Here is a 23755-nt window from a genome sequence, read left to right on the forward strand (position 1 = left end):
GAAGGTGTAAAAAGTGTCCGAATGTGGCGTTGTTTGGCCTGAGGCGTCGCCACGTGCTAACTGTCGTGAACCGGAAGGCGGCGTTCTGATCCGGATACTTTTCCAAGACCCCATACGCGAAAATATTATCCACATAAACAACTTAATATCAAGGTGATAACATCTATAAAAACCTCAAATAGCATCTTTTTATATTATTACTGCTCTACAAAAGATCATTTGCGTAATGTTTGTAATGGATATCAAGGAAAAACATTCAGAAGTATTGTTGACTGACAACGTTGGGGGTCTTGAGTGTAGGCCAAAATGGCGCCCGATGTTCGACTGTACATCGTTTGCCTGTCGTGTTGACTTAGTTTTTCTGGTGACTTCTGTGTTTCCCCCTTTCCGATCGGAACTGATTCTTCACCAGGAAGTACGGAATACTCGTAGCAGAGCTGGTTCGGGAGTTATTTTGAGGAACTTCGCTGTAGAAAGCCGGGAGGAAAGATGGGCGAGCCGACTAGTAACGTGAAAGTTGCTGTCCGGGTTCGGCCCATGAACAGACGAGGTATGGACTCGGTATATCGGCCTTTGTTTTCCACACGCAACATGTGCCTGTTTCTCTCAACTTCACCTCACCACTTCCCCGACTTCCTCTCAACAAAATTTTCAGTCTTTGTGAAGACTTTTTCCTCAGAAATGCGGCAGAAATAGGTTTTAGGTCGTTTGTTGACGTTGTCTGTGCGGACCTGTCGCTGACACGGACGGTCTGTGCCAGCAACTCACCCTGAAAACTACATTCAAGTATTCCTTTGATCTCCAAGTTACGGTCACGACCAAAAGACGCTCTTTGACAGCAAAAAACAACTTGTTCACACTTGTTTATTTTGTGTAAGATCGTAAATAAGGTGAAATTGTTACACCATGCATGTAACCATAGCATAGTAGACCAACTAGTAAGGCATAATTAGTTTATAACAATTTAAGTTGTTTTTCCCCCTCAGAACTTACGATTTTTCGAGGTCTAGGTACAAATAACGAGTTTGGTATTGATAAAATGTCGTTGTAAATTTGTTTTGTGGAGTTTTGACTCAAATCTTGTATAATGTCCTTTTTGAGGTCAAAGGTCACAAGAGGACACATACAGACAAGTTAGAAATGTGTCATGAAATGTAACATTTTGTATCTAAAAGTTCGTCTTTTGTCGTCGTTTTACAGAGTTGGGGCTGGCGACTAAGTGCGTTGTTGATATGGAAGGTAACCAGACCATCCTAGCCCACCCCACTACCAAACCAGGAGAGAGGTTAGTACGGATGACTGTCATGAGATCTATTTTCCCACGACTGCAAGGCCTTTCCTAGCTCTGTGGACAAATTGCCCAGGACTTCTACACCCTAGTCTCCACCAGACGCCTTTTCAGGCTGAATAAATTGTAGAAATTGTCCTTAAAAGGGATTTAATTGGCCAGCTAGAGGAGTTGGTCGGCCAGAGAGGGTCCATTTGCCTGCACTGACTCTCTTTCTCTGGCCAGCGAACTCCTCTGGCCCAATTTTTGGGACGATTTCTACAATTTATTCAGCCTGCAAAGGAGTCTGATGGAGATGACCTACACCCCTCCAGCTAGCCCCATATGTAGCCCAAACAAAATGTCAACCATCTACTAGTACACATATTTGATTAACTGTTTAAAACAACATACACGTATATCCCTATGTATACAAATAGATATTCTTATTCAGAATAGTGTCAAAAACTCTTCTTGTTGTTTTGTGCTCAAGACCCTTCTTCCTAATTTTCGTTGTAGCCAAGCAAAACTGTAACAATTCTCATTTTTAGATCTACAGAGTTATTCGAAAGAACTGTTACAGCTTCACCAATATGTCCTTGTAAAAAGTTGTACACATTGCCATACAGGATAAAGGAAGTCATAATTATTACTATTCTTACAGGAACTAAACTGTTTTAAAATTGGGGTAACGCTACGACTATAACAATCTAACCAAAAACATACATAGACTCCCCAAACTGTCCTTATGGACATTAAAGCTAGTATGTTGACAGGTCCAGATTGATTAGGATATCAGTGAAGATAGATGCATCCGTAATCTTCAGTGCTTGGAGCTACATTTAGTATTAGACAAGGCTCATTCTCTCTACATCTGTTTAATGCATTACCAATGCAGCTGCACCAATACTATCACTATCAGTATGGAAAATTTAACTTCCTTAGTAAGTAAATACTAAAATAGTCAATGGGTTAATTCTATAATTAAATCACAGTACTTATTATTCTGTATGTAACATGGTATGATTTTATAAACTCTTCTGACGTTATCTACAACCACCATTTCTTGTAAGGTAATCCCAGAGTCAGTAGGGAATTCCACCTAAAGTGGACCATATCTAAAGTATCAGATAAAGTAAACAAATTATGTACCCTGGATACTCCCTCTGTATTCCTAGATCAAGCCTCAACATTATCAAGTTCACAAGAATAGTTTACTAAGGATTGTTCAGGTTGAATCTTAGTTAGGCCTAAAAATGATTAGGTTTAGTAGGTAGGGATTATCTGTAATTGAAAAAAATTGTAGTTTGGCAATCTTTAGCGATCCAACTTGTTTAACAAAGTGAAGCTTGCATGAGGACACTCATATTTTCAATGTCAATGTTGGAAAACCAATTGTACAACATTTCATCACTCAGGTCATGTTGTCAGATCATGGAACTAGAAAAGATTGATCAGCTTGAAACATCTATGTACCTTGCAGGGGTCCACACAAAAAAAAGGCTAGGGTCGGCAGTTTTTTCTAAATTCTAGGGTCGGTCGTGAAACAGGAAACTCAACATTTTTTCCTAGGCCTTAGACATTTTCTCTTCTTGTCATCAGTAATTTAGATTTTACTTATTACTGAGTAACTGACGACAAGTTGGCAAGGCGCCACGCTCCCTGCCAGAGCAGGTGAGGTTGAGTAAGTGAGAGCCAGCTTCAAGAAATTAACAGACAAACAGTTTTCAGAATTATGACATCTCACACTCAGTTTTATCCAACAGTCAGTATAGGTACACATTTTCAGGCCCTAGCTTGGAAATGCAAATAACACAACACTATGTCCTGTACACATCAATAAGTGCCTCTGTTCCTGTTTTGTTTAGACAACAGATTAAATCCTCCCCACCCACTCATCTCTACTAACTAGGTACCTACTGTATGAGCAATGAGCAGGGCTGGAAATGCTTTATTCAGGGGTGCCAGAGTATACAGTGCAATTTTACAGAGTACAGTACAATTGTATTAGCATACAGTGCAATTTTACAGAATACAGTCCTCTTAATCTTTTACCATTTTAACATATAGGTTATTTGAACATTTGCAACAGTCAAAAGGTATAATTAAGTCTAAGGAAATTGTACTTGAGAGATCTATGTACTGTAAATTCATTAATTTTGCAGGTTTTAAAGGTGTTTTAAGTTTGTGATTAAAATTATTTTGTAATTCAGTAGTTATACATTGGAAATGCATTATTAGGGTGTGAATTCATGGTAAAAAGAAAAGGAAAAAAAAATCAAGAATATTTTAAGATCTACTCTAGCTATTAAAATTTAAATAGAGTAGTGTATCGAAGGAAATTCTGTACCATACTGGCCTGTTGCAATTATGTTTTCCTAAGCCTGGGTAATTCAGGGCATCTAAACACACTGTTTGCCTGTGAACCATTTAGCTGTGCAAGACTTGTTTGTTGAGTCACTGGGGGGTTATATGTGATGCACCTATCAGTGCAAATATGTGAGGGGAAGGGGTTTAACATAACTGGGATATGTCCATGTTCTGCATCTACCAATTTTATCAAATATACTTTTATAGCATGTCAAAATGGGATTCATTATCAGTCATTTGTAGATACTATCTGATAGTTATAATTGATATTAAATGTATAGTGTAGATGTATATGTTTCACATATACATACAGTCTATACATTTGGTCACATCATTTCTCTGATTTGACAAGAAATGCACAGGAGAAACTGAAAGTGATTTGTGGGAAAGGGAAAGGCGTGTGTTTACACACGTAGTTCCCATCTATGGAATCATTAAATATTTATCAATAAAGCCATCCATGTATAATATATGAGTCTGGGATTGTGCTAACAGACCATATATTATTACTTAGGGACCTATTCATTTCCAAGCAGATGTTGGGGTGGAAAATCTTATAGTTTTCTGTCTAGAAATTTTTTTGCTGACAGTCCTCTACCCCAAGACATACCAGTAATTTTTATGTTTTTTGATACTAAAAAGAAAGGGTACTCGAGTATACTTAGGCTCCATTACTAGGTAAATATGGATACTCACTGAGTATTCATATTTTCCTAGTAATCGAGCCTAAGTAAGTCAGTAAGTACTAGAATGAAAATAATTATTATCTACTAATTTTTTCTGAGAAACATCTTATAGATGACTAAGTTTTGATGTTGATTTGTAGTAGTTAAAGAGAAAAGGAATTGCAATGTGATGAAAAGAATTTTGGGCAGAGACAGCCTTTCCCCGTCAGCTGAATGGAACAGTCCATAGCATACTTGAAGTGTATATACACAATGCTCAATACTGTTGGCATGGTTGCCAAACAGTTCATCCAAACCCTTGGGTGGAGGATAATTGTAAACGCTCTTGGTCGTTAACGGAAATTTGACTTCTACGTCATAATAAAGAGGACACAAGACCATCACATGATAGCGTGTTGTCAATGTCTTACCGTAAATTAGCAAATCGTTGCGTGAGAGAAATGGTCACAATATGTTGCAACAGATAGTAAGACTTAGAAGCGTGCTATACTAATGTATACAAAAGCAAAGAAACAAGCAATGTATGGCTCTCCCTACTAAAATTAATTTGATTTTGGAGCAGTGTGGTAGTACTGCCTTGTCACAATGCTAGCACCACCTTGTCTATTTTCAAATGGAGGGAATTTTGCTTCTATTCATAAAAATTACTTTATTTAGACTTTATAGGGCTACAGCCCTGCCTTACTCTAGATTTCTGGGGTAGAACCTTTCATTGAACTTGACATGCTTGAGTGACATTCTCCACAAACATGGTACCTCAATTTAGCATCCTATTATTATGAGAGACATTCCTTAGGTCAAAGCTAGGGACTTACTACCACTTGAGTGAAGTGCGGAAATCTGTGTAAAGAAATTATAACACAACATTGGAGCGTATGACTATTATGAGGGCTTTGAACCCAGAACCCCTTGATTCTGGGCCAAAAGCTCTCTAACCATTAATGCCACAGTATACGTTTGACTAGACTGATAACATTGTAAGGTGTATTGCATCAGCGTTTAGGCCATAGCAAGTAATTTTCATGGATGACATCAGCGCACGCATTAATTTTTGCCTGATTTTGGAAAAAACAAACAAGAAATGTTGTCTTCTGACTGTGGTCACCATGCCGAAAATGGGCAAAGAGGAGAAAAGGCTCAATGTTTTGTTTCTTACTTTGAATTTGCAGTGATATGTGATGTTGGCTGTGATGTTCCCACTGAATCAAAACCATTTGTACAACGATTGAGTCAACATTTTAGAATGTAGGAAGTTAGGAACCTTGTTTTTTGGCCCGCCTTTTTTATAGTCCGCTCGCATTAGATTTGGAGGCTGCGGAGGATGTCATCCATGAAATTTACTTGCTGTGGCCTTATTTACAAGCGATATGGGACTTGATCGTGAGGTTTTTACCCCGTAGGCATGCCACCCATCCACACCCTTTGTTCCCTCTCGGCTGCTTGGCCCAACGCCCAGAATTCCACCACGGTGAGACAGCGGGGTCACGGGTTCAGAGGTCAATAGAAAAGTATGGAGACCCAGTTGGCTTGATTACAAAATCATTAAATGCCAAGAGGCAAACAGAGAAGTCAAGTTCAACATTTGGGCAGGGCAGTGTCAGACAGTATTATAGTATGGCATGATAGTAGCCATTTTAACCATCTCCCTGCTGCCTAACCCTGTACCCTTTTGAGAATTGGGTTGGTAGCCAAACAGCTATTTTTTAAATTTAGTATGTTATATGTCATATATATGTAAGGTTTGGGAGACAAGCCCTGTCTCAAGAGCAAGACCTTTTCTTTTTTTATTGGATCAGAGAAACTACTACGATTGCTTTACTGCCAGCCATGTATTGACACCAAGTTAATTCTGCACTCAGTACTCGTAAGTGTAGCTTGGATACCCAGGGACAAAGTTTCAGACTTAATTGTATACTTTGGCAATGTACCAGTAACATATACATTGTACCAGTCTATATATTTGTATCAGGGCTCGAAATACTTGGCCTGCTACTTTGTGTTTGCAGAAAAGATTTGGAATCTCAGAAAATGTATAAGCGATTTGCAACTTGGCAAGCAAAGAGAAAGAAATATTTTCATTCCTTTCCAGTATAACAACAACTGGGGGCTGAGTAGGCCTAGAAAAAAATGTTGTGTATCCTGTTCCAGTCCTGAAAAAATTATGGTCTAAATTGGCTATCTCTACTGATTCAAGTTATACAATACAGTTTGACAAAGTAAAACTTGGATGAGGACACTTAAATATTTCTAATGTCAATGTTGGAAAACTGATTGTACCATGTTTCATCACTCACATGTCAGATCATGGAGCTAGAAATGGTCGATCAGGTCCAAAAATGTATGTCCCTTGCAGGGATACACACACAAAAAGTCTAGGATGATTTGGTAGTTTTTTCTAGAGTCTGTCGTGAAACAGGAAACAACATTTTTTTCTAGGTCTTATTATAGATGCTAGATGCTACCTGTGAATGTCTGTTGTTCTGTAGGTGTTAGAACAGGTGTACTAACCTCAGGTGACATGTCTGTCAAAACCAGGTCACCTGGTTCTCACCTGTGTGTGACTCACACACCTGGGTCAGGTCAGCTACCTGTCAGGTCAACCTTTTGAGATCAAAATAGAGTCTTTTAATGGATTATCATTACTATTTACATGACTATAGTTTCAATAAAATTATAGACACAAGAAATGTTTTTAGAACAATCTAAAGTGCACATTTTGTATGGTTTTCACAATTGAAATTAATACTTTCACCTATTTGTTATATATTTAAACCAAGGTTTAAACTGACCTAGTTTTAATGTGTTTACTTCAAGTTGTATGTAACAATGTATGTAACAATTAAAGAATAACAACTTGAAAACTCCGTACAGTCAAACCTATACTAGTGATCACCTCTGAATGGAGACCATTATGAACAATTTTTGGTAGCCTTTTAGTCTTAGTGGCGTCGGGTGGCGTAGTGGTAGATCATTCGACTGTGAACCGGGAGACCCGGGTTCGATCCCGAGTCATACCCGGGACATGTCTGAACATGCGCCCCGACGTTGTGCCCTTGGGAAAGGCACTTTACACGACTTTCCTCACTCCACCCAGGTGTGAATGGGTACCTAACTTCGGTTGGGGAAAGCCGTATTGAGGTCACCTTGTGGCGCTGAATGGCAGCCGCACAGACCCTTGCGACAGTTCCACAAAAATTGTGGAGAAAATATAATGTGTTATCATGTGTATTACTTGTTTGTTGTGATTTGTATGGATTATTATGTGATACCCTGCATCAATTCAGCCGTCAAAGGCTGCGACTGCACGGGTGCTGTTTGGACAATAAAAACCTTTATCATCATCAGATTATTTTCCCTACTGACCCAAACAGTAAGAATCCTGTCAGCCATCATTATTTTTCTTCATGTCGCTTGGTTGGTAATTTGACTGTATTGTGTATTCATTTCTTTTAGTAAAATGGTTGTTAATAACTAAATAAGGCCTAAGAAAAAAAATGTTGGCAAGGGACATAAAATTTTCGATCCAGAAACACAACATTTTTCCTAGGCGTAGGGGTAAAAGAGAAGCATGTAGGATTGCAGGTAATACTTTTCACAATATGGTTGACATATTGAAAATCTATTTCATCTCTGTCCTAGCCGTACATATAGGCTAAATGACCCATGTCCGAGGGGCGTTTATTAGCTTTTGGGGCAGGTGCCTTGGGACATGTCTATCAATTGTGAGCTGTTGCAGAAATGACGTGTGTCAGACACATTTTAATTGGGGCCTAGGGACTGCTGAAACATTTTTTCTTATTTTATAATATTCCCACCACCCAAAAGCTTTATGCAATTAGCTGTCTTATAGTTATACAAGCTTTCATAAGTTAGTAGTGTTATATGACACCTTGCCCTACATTGTACATGTACCTGTACCTGTTACCTCCGATCTAATACGTTAGTTCCTAATGTTATGGCATATGGTAGCATTGAAAATATGAGGGCTTAGATATTAATTCTCAATGCTAACAGTTTAAGAAATCTGACTTTTCAATGTCTCCAAATAATCTCCAAGCAGACGCTGGGGGGAAATTTCTATGGAAAAGCCTGTCCAGTCAGAAAGCATTTTGTATTCCAACATCTGCTTGGAGATTGCATGAAAGACCTTGAATGATTCCAAAACCTTCAGTAATAGGATAACCCACACTCGTTACAATTACTGATGTATTAGATTTAAAGCTTACTAGTAAGTGTATTTTACATTTGTCAAAGTCAGTATAAATATACCTGAGCTTTAACTTGCCATGTACAAGCATTATGGTTAATTTTGTTGCGTAATGTGTACATAATTACCAGTACTTGCATGACATGTGTGCGCGAGACATTATGTCATTTGCCGTGCCTGTACTGTGTACATGTCTCTGTGCACGTTTGCTCATATGAGATGACTGTACATGCATTGTTACTGTCCTTGCATGGATAGTAACTATCCCCCTCATGCAAATATATGTCTACATCTGTCAGTATTACATGCGTATGATGGGAATTTTATCCCAGGCTCACTGGTACTTGAAATGTCAAGCAGTTGGCATTGGATCAAACTTTAACAATCTGTGCTGAAACATGAAAGTTCATCTGTGTTGCAGAACAGTTTAAAGTTTTCCCTAATCTCTGTATAAATTGTTTGCTACAGTATAATCTATTATACTATATTTATAAGGAAACTAATTTGTATAACACCACACCCAAAACCATCTTTTAAATGTGGGGTTGCTTTTATGGGAAATAATTATGTGTAATTTGGAGAGGTAGTCTTGTTGATATGACGTGATTGTGAAGTTTAAAAGCTCCCCCTGTAGCTCCTACATAAAGCCATTTTGGTCATATCAGTGGGGTAGCTTTTAAGTATTATGGAAAATAATTTTGTGTAATTATGGAGAGGTAGTCTTGTTGATACGAACATGACAACACTGAAGTTTAAAAGCTTCCCCCACGTGTCCTGTACATATGTACATAAAACCATTTTAGCGGGGCTGCTTTTATGTTTTATGTAAAATTAATGTGTGTAATTTGGAGCACTTTGTCATTTCATATGAACATGACAAGACTGTAAAGTTTTGAAGTACCCCCAGTCATGGTACAGGGTATTCTATCCCTGTCCTTATGTTGTTCACACGTCACCCATCTCTGTCAACACCCAGTAATTATCGTGTATGTGTGGAACTTTGTGCTAAGAAAAGGCCAAGGTTGTCACTGTTACCCTGTATTTACAGTTTTTCTTGTTATGCACATGTCAATGTAAACTCAAGGGGAAGTTGGGTAATCTTTTATTTGCTATTGGAGATCCATATGCCGAGGCGCTACGCTTCCATCGGAAGCAAGTGGCCTTGAGTGAGTGAGTGAGCTATTAGAGTTCTCTAGGATCATTATTTTAGTTATGCTAGGCCAAATAAGATGGTGGTAGACAAGATTGAAGATATTTCATTAAAAAGTCTCAGCAGAAAAGATAACTGTATAAGTTTTGCACATCTTTGGTTCCTACCCCTTACCCCCTTATGGTTTCATTGATAGGTGTCATTACCTTTTTTGTAGAGATTTGAAGATATCCAAATTGTACCTTCCTGAAAAGTTACAGAAGAAAGTTGTAGTCTCTTGTGTAAGATATTGAATTGCTCACACATTTTAATTAAAAAGAGAATCCGAACTTGAGATCTGTTGTTCCACAATGACAATAGACATCATTGTATTCTTCTGTTTCTATCATGAGTCTGGCACACTATAGGCATTGCTGCCACAAAGGTCAATGGCTAAAATGTCCTAGGAAATTATACATAATGATAATTACGGTGCTGTCTATGCGCTAGTAACAATGTACGTTTATGTTCCAACGCCTAAGGGCTTTGCTGGTATTTTTTTCTGTGGTGGAAAGTCACCATGGTGTGGAAGGAAAGTACATGTTTCATCAGTCTATATTGCCTTTGAGAGTTGACTGGCTACTTTTGTTGGCAGCTGAGTTGGATATAAAACTTTTGGGGGCATGTTTTCAGCAATCATGGAGAAACATGTACGTGAGCCAATAGAACCATTGTACTCAAGATACAGGCATTTCCGTATGGTTATACAGTCAAAGCTGTCAATAGTGACCACTCAAGTCAAGGGACTTGAGAAGAAAATGGTCCCACTGGACAGGTGGCCACTATGGACAGGATCCTTTATGCATGGGTCAATGCAGGAAAATAGTTTCTTAGGGGACCACCAAAAAGTGCAGAGCTGGTCACTTGTACAAGTTAAATTATATAGCCTGATTTTAAAACAGTTTCATTGTGTGCAAGAAAATGTCTATACCAGTAGTTTTCTACAAAGTCCCAGAAGGAAAACTGTTGGGATAACAATTGTGCCAGCAACCTTTGCAAACTGATTGTTGCGAGTCATTGGAAATCAATTTAGGCCAGCAGATCGGTTCGGGACATTGGCGGAAAGGTTGGTTCTATTAGTTAAAGTGGGAGGTTGTACTGAGGGGAAATTGACTACATTAGTCTTGTTCTTTCTGGTATGACCGGGGGATAACACAAGTAACAGACTTGTATTTCAAGTGAAGTGATATGGTAGGCAATATCAGCAATGTACTTTTACTCCTAGCCTGGGTAGCAGACTGTTTCCGGGGCCTGATCCTTGACTCAAGGGCCAACATACCCACAAGTTAGGCACACTGTTATGGGTCTGGCATCCAGGCTATTTTACTCATGGAAGGTTGATGCACAATGTAAATGTATATAATATACAACAAAGCACACAAAACCTAAGAAAATTTGTTCTTGGTCTATAAAATTTGAAGAGCAACCTTATATAAGATATTTGGTTGCTCATTGGTTACACCAGCCCTTTAGTAAAAAGGGTGTGTATTATATACTGTGTAATTATGAATAGAGCATGGCACTGCTTTGTATTTGTCTGCTAATAGCGTTAAACTATTAAGGCATAACACCTCCTGGGACCCTGTATCAACACAATCTCACTAATTAACTCCTTATTTAGTAATTAGGATAATTAGGGACACATTTCACACCAACTTGTCAAGTAAACCATGAAAAATCGGGATTTCACCCAGTATGTTGCAGGCAGTAGGTTGTGCAGAGATGCTCATCTGACCTATATTTTAACAGTTTGTTCCACAAGAGTGTTGGATTTATAGGTCTAACCATTAGTCGGACCATTGTGTTATTGAGAAAGTCCAGACCAGAGCGATGATAATTTATTATAAGCAAACACAGTCCTGTGTTATCTTACAGCTTATAAATCTCAGCACCCCAAATTTAGGTGCAAATGTGCAAAGTCATGAAATATACACTGTACTTTTGTCTTCATGCAATTCCATTTTGCTTTTGTTACAATGATACAAAATAATACTAAGGTATACACTGATAACATAGAAAAAATGGAGTACTGACGAAGTTAAAAGTGGCGGAAAGAGAGAATGGAACAGTTTTAGATGAGGTTGAACTAGTTTAGAGCCTCCGTTGACAGCACCAAAGATAGCGTCAAGTACTTTTGGGGTTATCTTGACTTTTCTAGGGCACGGTAAGTAATTGTCTAGTCAAAGATTTGGGCTACCATAAATATCATAGTTTGGGCAACTATGCTTGTGTTATACCTGTAAATAACAGTAATATGAATGTTATTTTTGCTTGAAAATGATCATGTTTTTCATTTACAAAAAAAGAATATTCACTGAAAATTTTGGACCGCTTTCGAGAAACCAAGAATCAAGTAGCAAATTACTTGGTAATGCTAAAATGGATACAATTTTGCTACAATTTAATCTTCATCGCTTTGAAGCCACTGAAACAGCAGATTGTTTTTTTACTACCCGATAGTTTTAGACAGATGAAACCTGCTCATATCGCTTATCTGTCGACTTAGACTGGGAAAATATACGTTCTACATCAGAGAGAAATGGAGATCGATAATCCAACTGCTGAGAAATGTCAATACATTTATGATGCATGGCTGTCTGCTCTGTGGAATTAATAATGTATTTAAGCTGTCAACATCTCTCTTAGGTAAGGCACACGGAAAGTTGTAAGGAACATTGATTTAGCACAGATCTCCAATATCTTTCCATCCAAGCAAAGCATGATCAAAAGTTGTGCAAAACATGCTTAAAAGCCATGCATTTGTCGATTAAAACTCGTGCAAAAGCCGTGAAATTTCCATTTAATTTTTTATCTCTCATGTAACTTAAAAGTTAAAGGCAGTGTAGATGATCTTGTAATTGCATATGGTTATCATGTGTTATACCATAGATATGCACATGCAGTTGTAGCAATAAGTGCATACGGCTTACATGGCTTTTGCACAAGTTTTAAATGCATGTTATACACTTTTTATATGGCTTTTAATTGTGATTGACACAGTTCTTTTGCACAAGAATAAAAGGAACCAAAATCGCATATAAAACACATGGGAATTGAAGTTTATAGATATCTGTACAGTATATTTAGTAGTAATTTGAAATGTGAATTTCATATGCACAGTACCAAATGTGTACTTTGCTACAGCATTGATTTTATTGAAGAAAACATTAAATTGATTATCCTTTAGTAAGCTGCTAGCTTCTAGCAGTTTCTAAGTCGGTTAGTACAAATCTTATGAGCCATCCTCGGTAGCCTAAGTGTCAAATGTGATTTGTATTTTCATAATGATGCATAATGAAAAGAGGCACCTACGGAATAAGGAAAACAAATATCTGAAATAGTCAACACTGAAGTTTTACTCAGTTATCAGTACAATGTTTTAAATGCTACTTAGGCCACAGCAAGTAAATTTTACGGAATGACATTTTTTGCAGACTACAAATCTAATGCGAGCAGGAGAAAAAAAACAAGGCGGGCCGAAAAAAAACAAGGTTCCTACATTTTAAATTTTTTACTCAATCATTGTACAAATGGTTTTGATTCAGTGGGAACATCACATACTAGTATACACAGCCAACATCACATATCACTGCATCAAAGTAAGAAACAAAACATTAAATCAGGGCCTTTTCTTGTCTCTTTATAGTTATCTGCCATCCACCTTCCGGCATGGCAACAGACATCTTTGCCCATTTTTGGCATGGTGACCACTGTCAGAAGGCAACAAAATTTCTTGTTTTTTTCCAAAATCAGGCAAAAGTTAATGTGCGCGCTGATGTCGTCCATACAAGTTACTTGATGTGGCCTTACATGTAGTACCGGTAGTACTAGTAGACATGCATTCTTTGGTTCAGACTAAAATCCTGGCAGTTGCCATTCAGATTGTTCACAAGTACGAAGTTTAAGATACATATAAATTCTACACACATACATGTACCTGGTAGGTGTATTGATTTGTAGCAGTAGTTTTGGCACGCCTGTTACATAATGTATAGGTGTCGCCTATGCCTATCCGTTATCTTGGAAGGCTTCTAATAAAGTTGTCAGGACGGATACTTCTCTTCGTGTTTAGAGCTACGGCTCTAGCTTTGGTAGTTCTTCCATCATGTCAGAAGAACATGAAGATGTAAGATGGCAATCTGGACTAGTGGTCAGGGTTGTTGACTCTGAATCTGAAGGTTCTGGATTCAATTCCTTGGCAGGCCCCAGTGTTATGCCTTTGGGAAAGGTATCTGTATCTGTAAAGCAGGTATAACCGCCCTTCGGTGTAACACACCAGCTTCTGTATCTGTATAGCCAGTATAACCGCCCTTCGGTGTAACACACCAGCTTCTGTATCTGTATAGCCGGTATAACCACCCTTTGGTGTAACACACCAGCTTCTGTATCTGTATAGCCGGTATAACCGCCCTTCGGTGTAACACACCAGCTTCTGTATCTGTATAGCCGGTATAACCACCCTTTGGTGTAACACATCAGCTTCTGTACCTGTATAGCCGGTATAACCGACCTTCGGTGTAACACACCAGCGTCGCAGGCACGTGGCGCTGCGGCAGCTGGCTATAATCGACTTGTTACACCTGTATCTGTATAGGTAAAAATGAGTACCAAGCTTCAGTGTCTTCTCAGATAGGATGTAAAGCCAGAGGTCCTATGTTTGAGGAGAGCCACACCTCGAGCACTATCACTTATCAAAAAGAGCAGGGGTTCTTCTCACTCTGAGTGGTTCAAACCTTACATTCTGCTTTCCAGGTTGACATCTTGCAAAGATGATAGTCACCTGTTATGTCAACCCCTCCAGAAATGTGGTAGATTTTAATAAATAGCAAAATATGAATAAATAAAACTATAATTATAAATGCAGTGTTTCGATAACTGATTTGATTTCGAAGTGTGTGTGGAAAGACAGTGTTTTATGTCAACAGCAGTGAAATTTAAACCTTAACCTTTATCTGTCTTTCGTGTTGCTAGAAGTTTGGGTGCAACTAATTCTGTTTTCTAGTACAAATGTCACTGAATATATTACCCTATCCCTCACAGACACAGACATATAGATATACTGTTGCAAGATCGTCTGTATGTGTACACTGTGGTTATTTACGACGAATCTTTCTTCAGTAAAACTTTACAGCCAAGTGCCGAATGACTCAGCATGCTTATCAGTATACAATATCTACTGTTGGCTGGAGCCCATGTAATAAGGGGACAGATATATCTATCGATTGGTCCTATTTCTGCTGATTCTTTTTATGGAAGGCTTGCTGCTTTATTTGGAGTTAAGCCCACCGAGCTAGACAAAAGGGTCACCTAATTGCGCTTTTCACAACTTGTCTGTTATCTTTCCCTTTTGAAAATAACCGCTAATTGTGAGGTAACGATTTTTCAAAAGAGTTCTAAGAGGCCAGCACTTTTGTGGTCTTTTGGGTGGCAGTCTTTTCAAATGCTTCCTGGCATTTATTGATGTGAATCGTCTGATTCATTTTGTGTCTATTAAAGTTTTTGTGTATTGTGCAAGATCAAGCAAGTCTGGTCTGCTGTAATTACTGTATTTTGCCTTGATGTCTCTGTCCAGAGATCAGTGATTATATAGAGGTCAGAATGGTAAAAGTACAAAGACTCCAAGAGAATACCAACAGGTTTCAGTGCAGCATTTTTCTTCCAAACTGTTTGGCAGATAACATAATTGGTTTAACTTTCAATAACAGGGAACAGGGCTCGAAATTCACTTTGCGAAATAGGTGCACTAGTGCATCCAGCCAAAAAAAAAGGGTACACAGGAAATTTTTTGGAGTGTCCCATATGAAACTAGAGTTCCCCGATCTCATACCTTCGCCAAATGATGTTAATCTTTATGACTGAAATTATAGATTAGATTATTCCCCCTGATTTAAGAAATAGGAACCTAATTTTCATGAATTATATCATTTTATCATAATCTCAACCAAAAGACAGCCTTAGATTAACAAACAATGCATTCTAGCATTTCGTAATAAATTATGCAAATGAGGTCCTGATTTGAATAAATTATGTTTAATGATGTTCACCTTAACTAAACTTTCAAATACCACAAGTATGAAATTCCAGGCAGTTATCATTACATAATTATAAAATTTTCTCATTAATTATGCAAATTAAGTCATTATTAACATAATCAATATCTTCCTGTGTTTCTCTCGTTGTCAATTACCGATGTCACAAGCTTCAATTGTCCTATCATGGAATGCAGCTGATTTATAGAATTTCTCCATAAATTATGCAAATTACATTCATATTTGCATAATTGTCATATAATTATATTAAACATCACGTAAGCTACCTACATACCAAAAATCACGACGATCCGTCAACCGGTTCTTGCGTTATCCCCTTTTGAATATTTTCAAGAATATATCCCTGCAGTTCCAGAGCAAGCCGCTAGGGGGCCCAAACTCACATCACTTTTTCCCCAGCACAAGAGCTACCTACCATCCAAATTTCATCACCATAGCGTGTCTAGATCATGAGATATCAAAATCGGAAGTTCAGCTGCAGTACCGTAACAAGCCGCTAGGGGGCCCAAAATCTAATCATTTTGAGGTCTCATCAAGACCTACCCACCTACCAAGTATCAAGACAATCCATCAAGGCCTTCTCAAGTTATCGTGTTGACAGACAGACAGACACACACACACATACACGAACGCCCCTGAAAACATAACCTTCTTGGCGAAGGTAATAATTTTATACAAGAAAGACTTGTCAAGAATATACTGTACATTGTATACTAGTATACATTAGTAATCTTTACTTATGTAAATGTAAACCTTTGAAAGTATATGAGTGCACTGGTGCACCAATAGAAAGAAATTGGGTGCACAGCTCCAATGTTGTGTGCACTAAGGTGCACATGCACCCAGTATTTCCAGCCCTGAAATTGTACCACAGGCCCCCTCAGAAAGGCCCTGATTTGGTGGCTAACTCTGGGCCTAGTGTGCTATGGGTCTGGCATCCAGGCTATACATGTACATGTACTAGCTTACTACATCTAAGTTGCACTTGCACTTACTGCATTTGCTTCTACATACGTATTTCTATTTCTAATGCAACAGAGAATCCACCCACGCACACATACCAGGATATGTAGAGAGAAGACCTTGGGTTGCGGAGTAGTCAACTGCGATGATTGATTAGTCTGCATACCATTTGGGTTCCTGGTTCATAAATTTTGATTCCAGTCGATCTGTTACGGTGCATGTACCAGATTTATATCAAAAGTTTGAAGCTTATTGCCGAGTGACTTTGATGAATTATGTTATTTAATACGTTACCTGAATTTGAATCTGAGTCTTACCGTCTTAGTCGGTATAAATGCCTTTTAGCAAAATGTCAGTTTTACTTAACCTCCGCTGTATAAGCCATTATTTGACATGATTTTATGACATGTCTTCCCTCCATTTCCAACAGTAAGTACACAGCTGGCATTAAGTCAAATGTCACGGACAGTTTAACATAGTGTAGCATTACTAGGTCTACACAAGACAGTAGGTTATGTTCCCTTGTGATTTATAAAGTGTACTTTTAGTTGCTTATACCATTAGGCCATAGCAAGTAATTTTTATGGATGACATCAGCATGCGCATTAATTTTCGCCTGGTTTTGGGCCACCTCTTCTAGTCCCATAGCCAAGAATAGATATATATGACTAGGATACAGGGTATATTTTGGAATCACAGACACACACACACACAGACACACATACACACACAGACACTCCCACTATGCTTCACTCCCTTGGTGTGACTAAAGAAACAAATTTTGGATAGACAGAACATTGGCAACCCGAGCTGGTCCCCTAATCGGTCTGAATGTCTATAAAAGCACCAGTTATGTGCAGTATGTTTGTGTGGTCCCAGTAGGTCAAGTGATAGATACTACTGTAAATTCATTTATGTTATAGGGGGCTTCATTTCTCAATATAGGGAAAATTTTAGGTATTCACAGTATTTTAAATCCATTGCTGAAAGAAAATATTGTTTACGTTTCCATGATCTGAGACTGAGAGTTTATATGCAAAAACTCTGAACATAAAACGGCTGCAAATATTTGAAAACTTACAGTATGTACTTGATGGATGGTTGACCCTTGACCCGTAAGAGGCGGGTCATTGGATGAAAAGAGGTTGTATAGTTCAGGAGGGATCAGGTGTCAAAATTTCAGGCAAGGGTTGGCCGACTTTTTTTATGATGTCTTATTTTGTTATAATAGAGAACATGAATGACAATAAAACATCACTAAAATCTTTTTGAAGGGCTGTTTCCAAAAAATGGGAAAAAAATCTCTGGGGGTATTTGCCCACCCTACCCTCATACCAAATTTCAGGTCATTTGAAAATGAAAAATGATAGATTTAAAAAATGAAAAATGATAGATTTTAATCCATTTGACCTAGTAGCAGGAGGAGAAGAAGAAACTTGAGGGAAAACAATATATTTCATCCATACCATGGTATGGTATGGACTGAAATATAATGACATCTAATTGAGTCAATGGTCTTTGGAAATACGTAATATAATTTTTTTGTAATATCATGTTTTGATACTTTTTTTATGATTTTTATGATACAATCAAAATATTCCACCTATTTTTTGTCAAGCCTTTGACGTATAGCAAAATTGTCACAGAAAACCTTCTATCATTGCACCATGTACAAATGTATGTGTGAAAGATTCCTAGCCTTGTCATGTTGTTACCAGGGTTCTCATATATCTCTAAGCCACAATATAATGGAAACTGCCCTAGGGCTGATTTTTAACACTAAAGCTACATGTACTGCTAGTGACGCCATGGAAGCCAATTCAATTAATTTCTAGCATGTATCATGGCCTTTAAGCCTGAAATTAGACCAAAACAGTAATAGGTGGGCCCCAACTTGATCAGGGTAACTTAGTAACACCACGTACACATTTGTACATTTACTAATGAGTCTGAAACCATTAGGCCGCACCAATTTAATTTGTTGGTTCTTGGATTTTTTTCAGAAAAAAAATGAAGCGACAGGGCAAAAAAAATAAAAACAGGTCAAGGCATCCTATTATAGCCCTTAATGCTACGATAGGAGCCATGAAGTTAACACAAAAGGCCTGGTTAATATTTAAACAATGAATTACAGACTTTTAATCAAACCACTGCATTGATAGATGGAAAAACTGTAACAAGTAGAAAGAAAAGGACTTTCCTCAACTGTTGGGGGCAAAAAATGAGCATATCTGAGTTGATTTAGAACAAAAAGCTTTATTTTATCTGCAAATCAGAAAAAAATGAAGAGGCGAATCCGAGAACCAACAAATTAAATTGATGTGGCCTTACAGTAGATTAAATCTTGGGTCTTTAGAGCACCACACATTTGCTAATGGCTAGCTATCTGTGGTGGGTAATATATCTCTGTCAGTGATTAAGATTAACAGAAAACGATTTCTCGAAAAGGTAATATTATCACGTGATTGTTGATGGCCACAAAATGGAAAAATTATGCTTATTAGTATTGGTATCTTCCAGGATTTTAATCAGTGAAGTATTTGAAAGACTATTTTTTGTGATTGTTTAAATTTACTCATGTACATTACCCACTCACATAAAGTATTGTTTTACTCTTTTACTGTTATAATGATAAAATTCAATGTCAAGTACATTTGTATGGACTTTTAATTAATATATGATTCATAGCTTTCATGAGATGGCTTTATAGATATCACCAATAAGTCTGCATAGTTCATCAGTCACTGGAGACTGCATTATTAATCTTCATATTAGTTGTCAAAGATGAATGTGGTTTCCTGGCCTATGCTGATCTTCCCATAATGATCTGGTCATGAGCACATTAACCCTGCATTTACCCAGGAACCTACAAGATCCACCCTATATTTATCTTATTCACTAAAAACTTGGCATCTCGCCTTTTGTTTTAATTAGAAGATTTACTCAGGCATCTCTCTTTTATCTTAATTTATAGAATTTTGAATGTGAACTTGATGCAAATATTGACCTTCAGGGTTCAAACTATACACACCTGTAATTTGTAGGGAAAGATTATAAGCAACTTGAGATTTGAAAAGCTACCAGTAAAAATACAGAATCCATAATGTATTGGCAAAAAAAGAAAACATAAAGTTACTGTACTTCATGCTCAGAATTGTTACAATTATGCTATGCATTATATTTATCTGAGTATGCAATTTTCATTGCAATGGGCCTCGAGCTCCCCAGTTTTTCTTTTACGAATCAAGTTATCTTGTCAATATACAGTCTAAACAATTAACAGTAATATGATGTGAGTATGTAAGATGGCAACTTGTATGTTTCCTAACTTGATGTTTCTTTGTTTCTCTTTTTCATTGTTGCTGCTGTGACGTTTCCCATGATGCATCTGGTGCACAAAACAGGAAGCCACCAAAGGTAAATGCGTGTAGAACAATTATTATTTTTGATTCGAATTAAAAACAAAGTCTGTAAACTTTTTAAAACAGCCATTGCTTTTGTTTTGTCGTGTGTGGGTGTTTGTGTCTGTATGTGTGCATGCATGAATTTATGCGTGTCCGTATTATATGAATATATCTAAGATTATATTCCTTTTTCCTGTTCTGCAGACGTTTGCATTTGACTATTGCTTCTGGTCCATGGATGAGACCAACACAGAAAAATTCTCAAGTAAGTAACATTACCACAAATACAGAGCATTCATCTTTCTAATACTAGTGAGCATATGGTTGTCACCAGCATCTACATGTACTTTCAAACACTTTACTCATTTTGTAGTTAGGCAACACTAAGGCCATACCGACTTAATTTTATGGATGTCATCCTCTGAAGACCCCCAAACTAGTGCGCACGGGCGAATAAAAAAAAATTCTGGCCAAAAAAAAATTTGCTACTAAACCACAGGAATACAAAGCTGGTCTTGTGAATTTGCAGCAGTACATCGCTCTGCTTGGAGAGTACATTGCGATGTATAAGACAAGTCGGCACATGCTGGCTTTTTGAGGAATTAATGAATCGGCACTGTACGTATGTACTTGAGTCATGGAGTTTGGTGCCATCGGTGCCATCCTCCAGAATTACCACCGGCTCCGTATTGTCGCTTACTACCATGGACTACCCAGGCCTAGAGCCAGGCCAGGCTCGCGTGGATGTCATCCATAAAATTAAGTTGGTGTGGCCTAACGAAAATTAAAGCAGCAACATCTTTTGAATCTCATTTAGGTACAGATGTACATTGAATTTTGTCTTGCACAAATAGGGCAGATCTGATTTATTCTACGAACCCCACAGGAAATATATGTGTGTGAACTGCATTTAACTGCCTGTGCTTCCCCCAGGGTTTCTGTATTGGCAGTTCCATCAATAATACAAGAGTATGATTACAAATGTATTTATCAATGCTGTTATTGGCATGCTATGTTGTAAGGACTGCCTTCAGGGAATGCAGGTATTAAACATAAATTCAGGTGGGGAACTGTAGGCCAAGTTGTGAAACAATATATTTGCTTTCTATGAATGAATGAATGGTTTATTTCAGTTGACACCTTGCAGCCATTTGGCTGAATTACATACAACTTACAAAAAGTCTCCAACTGAATCACATCCAAATTAAAAGTGTTACACAGGTTACGAATGTTGGAAACTAGTTTTGCGATAAATCCATATATAATAATCATTTTCTTTAAACAGTTTATAATTAAGAGCAGGCAACAACAACAATATCGATTAGTTCTAAAATTCTTTCTACTTCTAGGTACATAGTATGTGGGTATTGTTTTGTGTGTCTGTTTGTCCAGACAGAGTACTTGGTTGATAGCACATGGGTAGGGGGATTGACAGGCAGAATGACAGGCCCTGACCCAGCAGGAATTAGAAGCTTCCATGGGGGAATTCAGGAAGCTAAGGATTGCATGAGGGACCCTCCAATACTTCCCACAACCCTCAGATTTCTTATTGCTTTAAAAAACACTTTCTAGTTATTGTATGTTTAGTATATTAAGGTTTTCAATAACCACACAGAATGGAAAACTTCTTTTGCAATTCTTGAATATTTTCTTTCGATGAATCTAGCACTGGCTACATATAACTTTTGATATTTTGTGCTCATAAATCTTTCTGTCCTTTCCTCTGTAAGATTTCGTGGCAAGTTTGTTTTGAATGCAATTTCAAATGTGCAAAATTTTGTTCTGCACTCAAATTCAATAACCTTTTAAGATAACTTTTCAGCACACGAACTCAGACTGCCATAACTATTACTTGTTGGAGAAATGACACGTATATTATTACGTTATCCCATCTTGTCTGCCATTTTTCATTTTCGAGTGACTGGATGTCTAGACCAAGCATTGACCTGCCAAGCTAAACTGACAACCCTGGACAAGTCTGAGCCATCCTATTACTTTTTAGGCCACACCAATTTAATTTGTTGTTCCTCAGATTCGCCCTGTCAATTTTTTTCTTATTTCCAAAAAAAAAATTTTTTTTTTTAAATTAACGGCAAAATGCTCAATAAAAAAACATATGTTGGCCCCGATGGTTGAAGAAAGTCGTTTTCTTCCTAGTCGTTAATTTGATTTTATTAAAAGTTTTTCAATGTAACAATGCAATTTTGTTTCATTAAAAGTTCAAAATCTTTTGTTTTGATTATAAACCAGCCTAGTATGTTCACTTCATGGCTCATATTGTAACATTTTTGGCTATCAAAAGTATCATGGGGTGCCTTGGCCTATTTTTTTGTTCGCCCTGTTGCTTCATATTTTTTCTGAAAAACCCGAGAAACAACAAATTAAATTGTTGTGGCCTTAGAATGACATTTTTACGTGTGAGTTAGTGTTTCTTTCTATGATGTCAAGGCTAGCCTGTGTAGATATTCCTTAGCTGTGGTAGCCAATTTCACGAGTGAGAAAACTGTGTCTTGTCGCTTCGGCTTCTAATCCCATGTAATTTCTCTTGGAGTTCAAGAGGTGAGAGGAATTTATGTCTGCTTTATTCTGAGTCTTTCCAGGATAGCTGGGCTCAAAATTAAATACTCTACTATGTTTGGGGTAGCAAAAGTTCACGGTCTGAGAAAAATGGACTTGTTCATTGAATATGTTCACAGTGGCAGCAGGTGCAGAAAAAAGAAAGTTGGCAAATTAGTTGTTCACGGTAATGATAAGTTGGCGGTACGGAAATAACTGCGAAAACTGCGAACATATAAAATGTCGGCCATTTCATACTCCACTGCACACGGAAAAGAAATCAAACCCAACAATAATTACAAATGTATATCTAAAGTAGCATTACCGGGGTAGCATTACTTAGTATCATTTTTACTGTTTATTGTTGTTATATGATGTTCTTGCAATTAGCCCTCGGGCATGAATTTGCCATAAACTTTCTATAAAAGTACCATGAACAAAATTGTGAACAAGAGTTCCACGATCTCATACCTTCGCCAAATCATGTTAACTGTTCAAACTGACTAATTATACATTTTTCTCAGTAATTATGCAAACAAGTGTCTCATTTGCATGAATTATATCAGTTGATCATATTCTCCATCCAATGACAATCTTATCTTTCATATAGAAAAAGAAATAAGGCTATTGCAGCATTTCCTTATAAATTATGCAAATGAGGTCCTGATTTGAATAGATTATGTTAAGTGCTTACAGTACTTTCTTCTGCATACCTGCACAAATGTGACCTGTAAAAACATGGTATTTCCAGCCCTGTTCAGAATTCATCTCTACAGTATTCTGTGTCTTTCCAGAGCTAATGTTGTATTCTGACAGGTTTATAGGCATTGAGCAGGCTGAATTATAAATAGGGTGCGGACATAAGGTGCATTATGTGTGACTCCTGCGGGCAAAATAGACCTCCATAGAGGACCGTTAATGTCTGTGGGAGACAGAGATTTATCAGTGTACTTATCTTCCTAAGGCCACACCAGTTTTATTTCTTGATTCTCGGATTCAAGAAAGATGTTTTAAAAGTGGAAGTCAACATTGAAAAAAACAGTCTAAGGAGACAGTCTATTGT

At 37.6% G+C, this 23755-nt stretch overlaps 1 protein-coding gene across 8 annotated transcripts in view; it reads left to right on the forward strand.

Annotated features, from left to right (window-relative positions):
- The first annotated feature begins 273 nt into the window (after window positions 1-273).
- Window positions 274-23755, forward strand: part of LOC109476286 (kinesin-like protein KIF13A) — a 69480-nt gene continuing 45998 nt past the window's right edge. For all 8 annotated transcript variants that reach the window (XM_019777174.1, XM_019777177.1, XM_019777178.1 and 5 more), the window contains exons 1-4: window positions 274-550; window positions 1201-1285; window positions 20137-20149; window positions 20341-20401. In XM_019777174.1, coding sequence (XP_019632733.1) covers window positions 490-550; window positions 1201-1285; window positions 20137-20149; window positions 20341-20401 — 220 coding nt within the window. In that variant the 5' untranslated portion in view covers window positions 274-489. The remainder of the gene's footprint in view (window positions 551-1200; window positions 1286-20136; window positions 20150-20340; window positions 20402-23755) is intronic.

The sequence above is a fragment of the Branchiostoma belcheri genome, unplaced genomic scaffold (assembly GCF_001625305.1).
Source record: "Branchiostoma belcheri isolate BF01 breed outbred unplaced genomic scaffold, Haploidv18h27 scaffold37, whole genome shotgun sequence".
In the NCBI taxonomy this organism is placed as follows: Eukaryota; Metazoa; Chordata; class Leptocardii; order Amphioxiformes; family Branchiostomatidae; genus Branchiostoma; species Branchiostoma belcheri.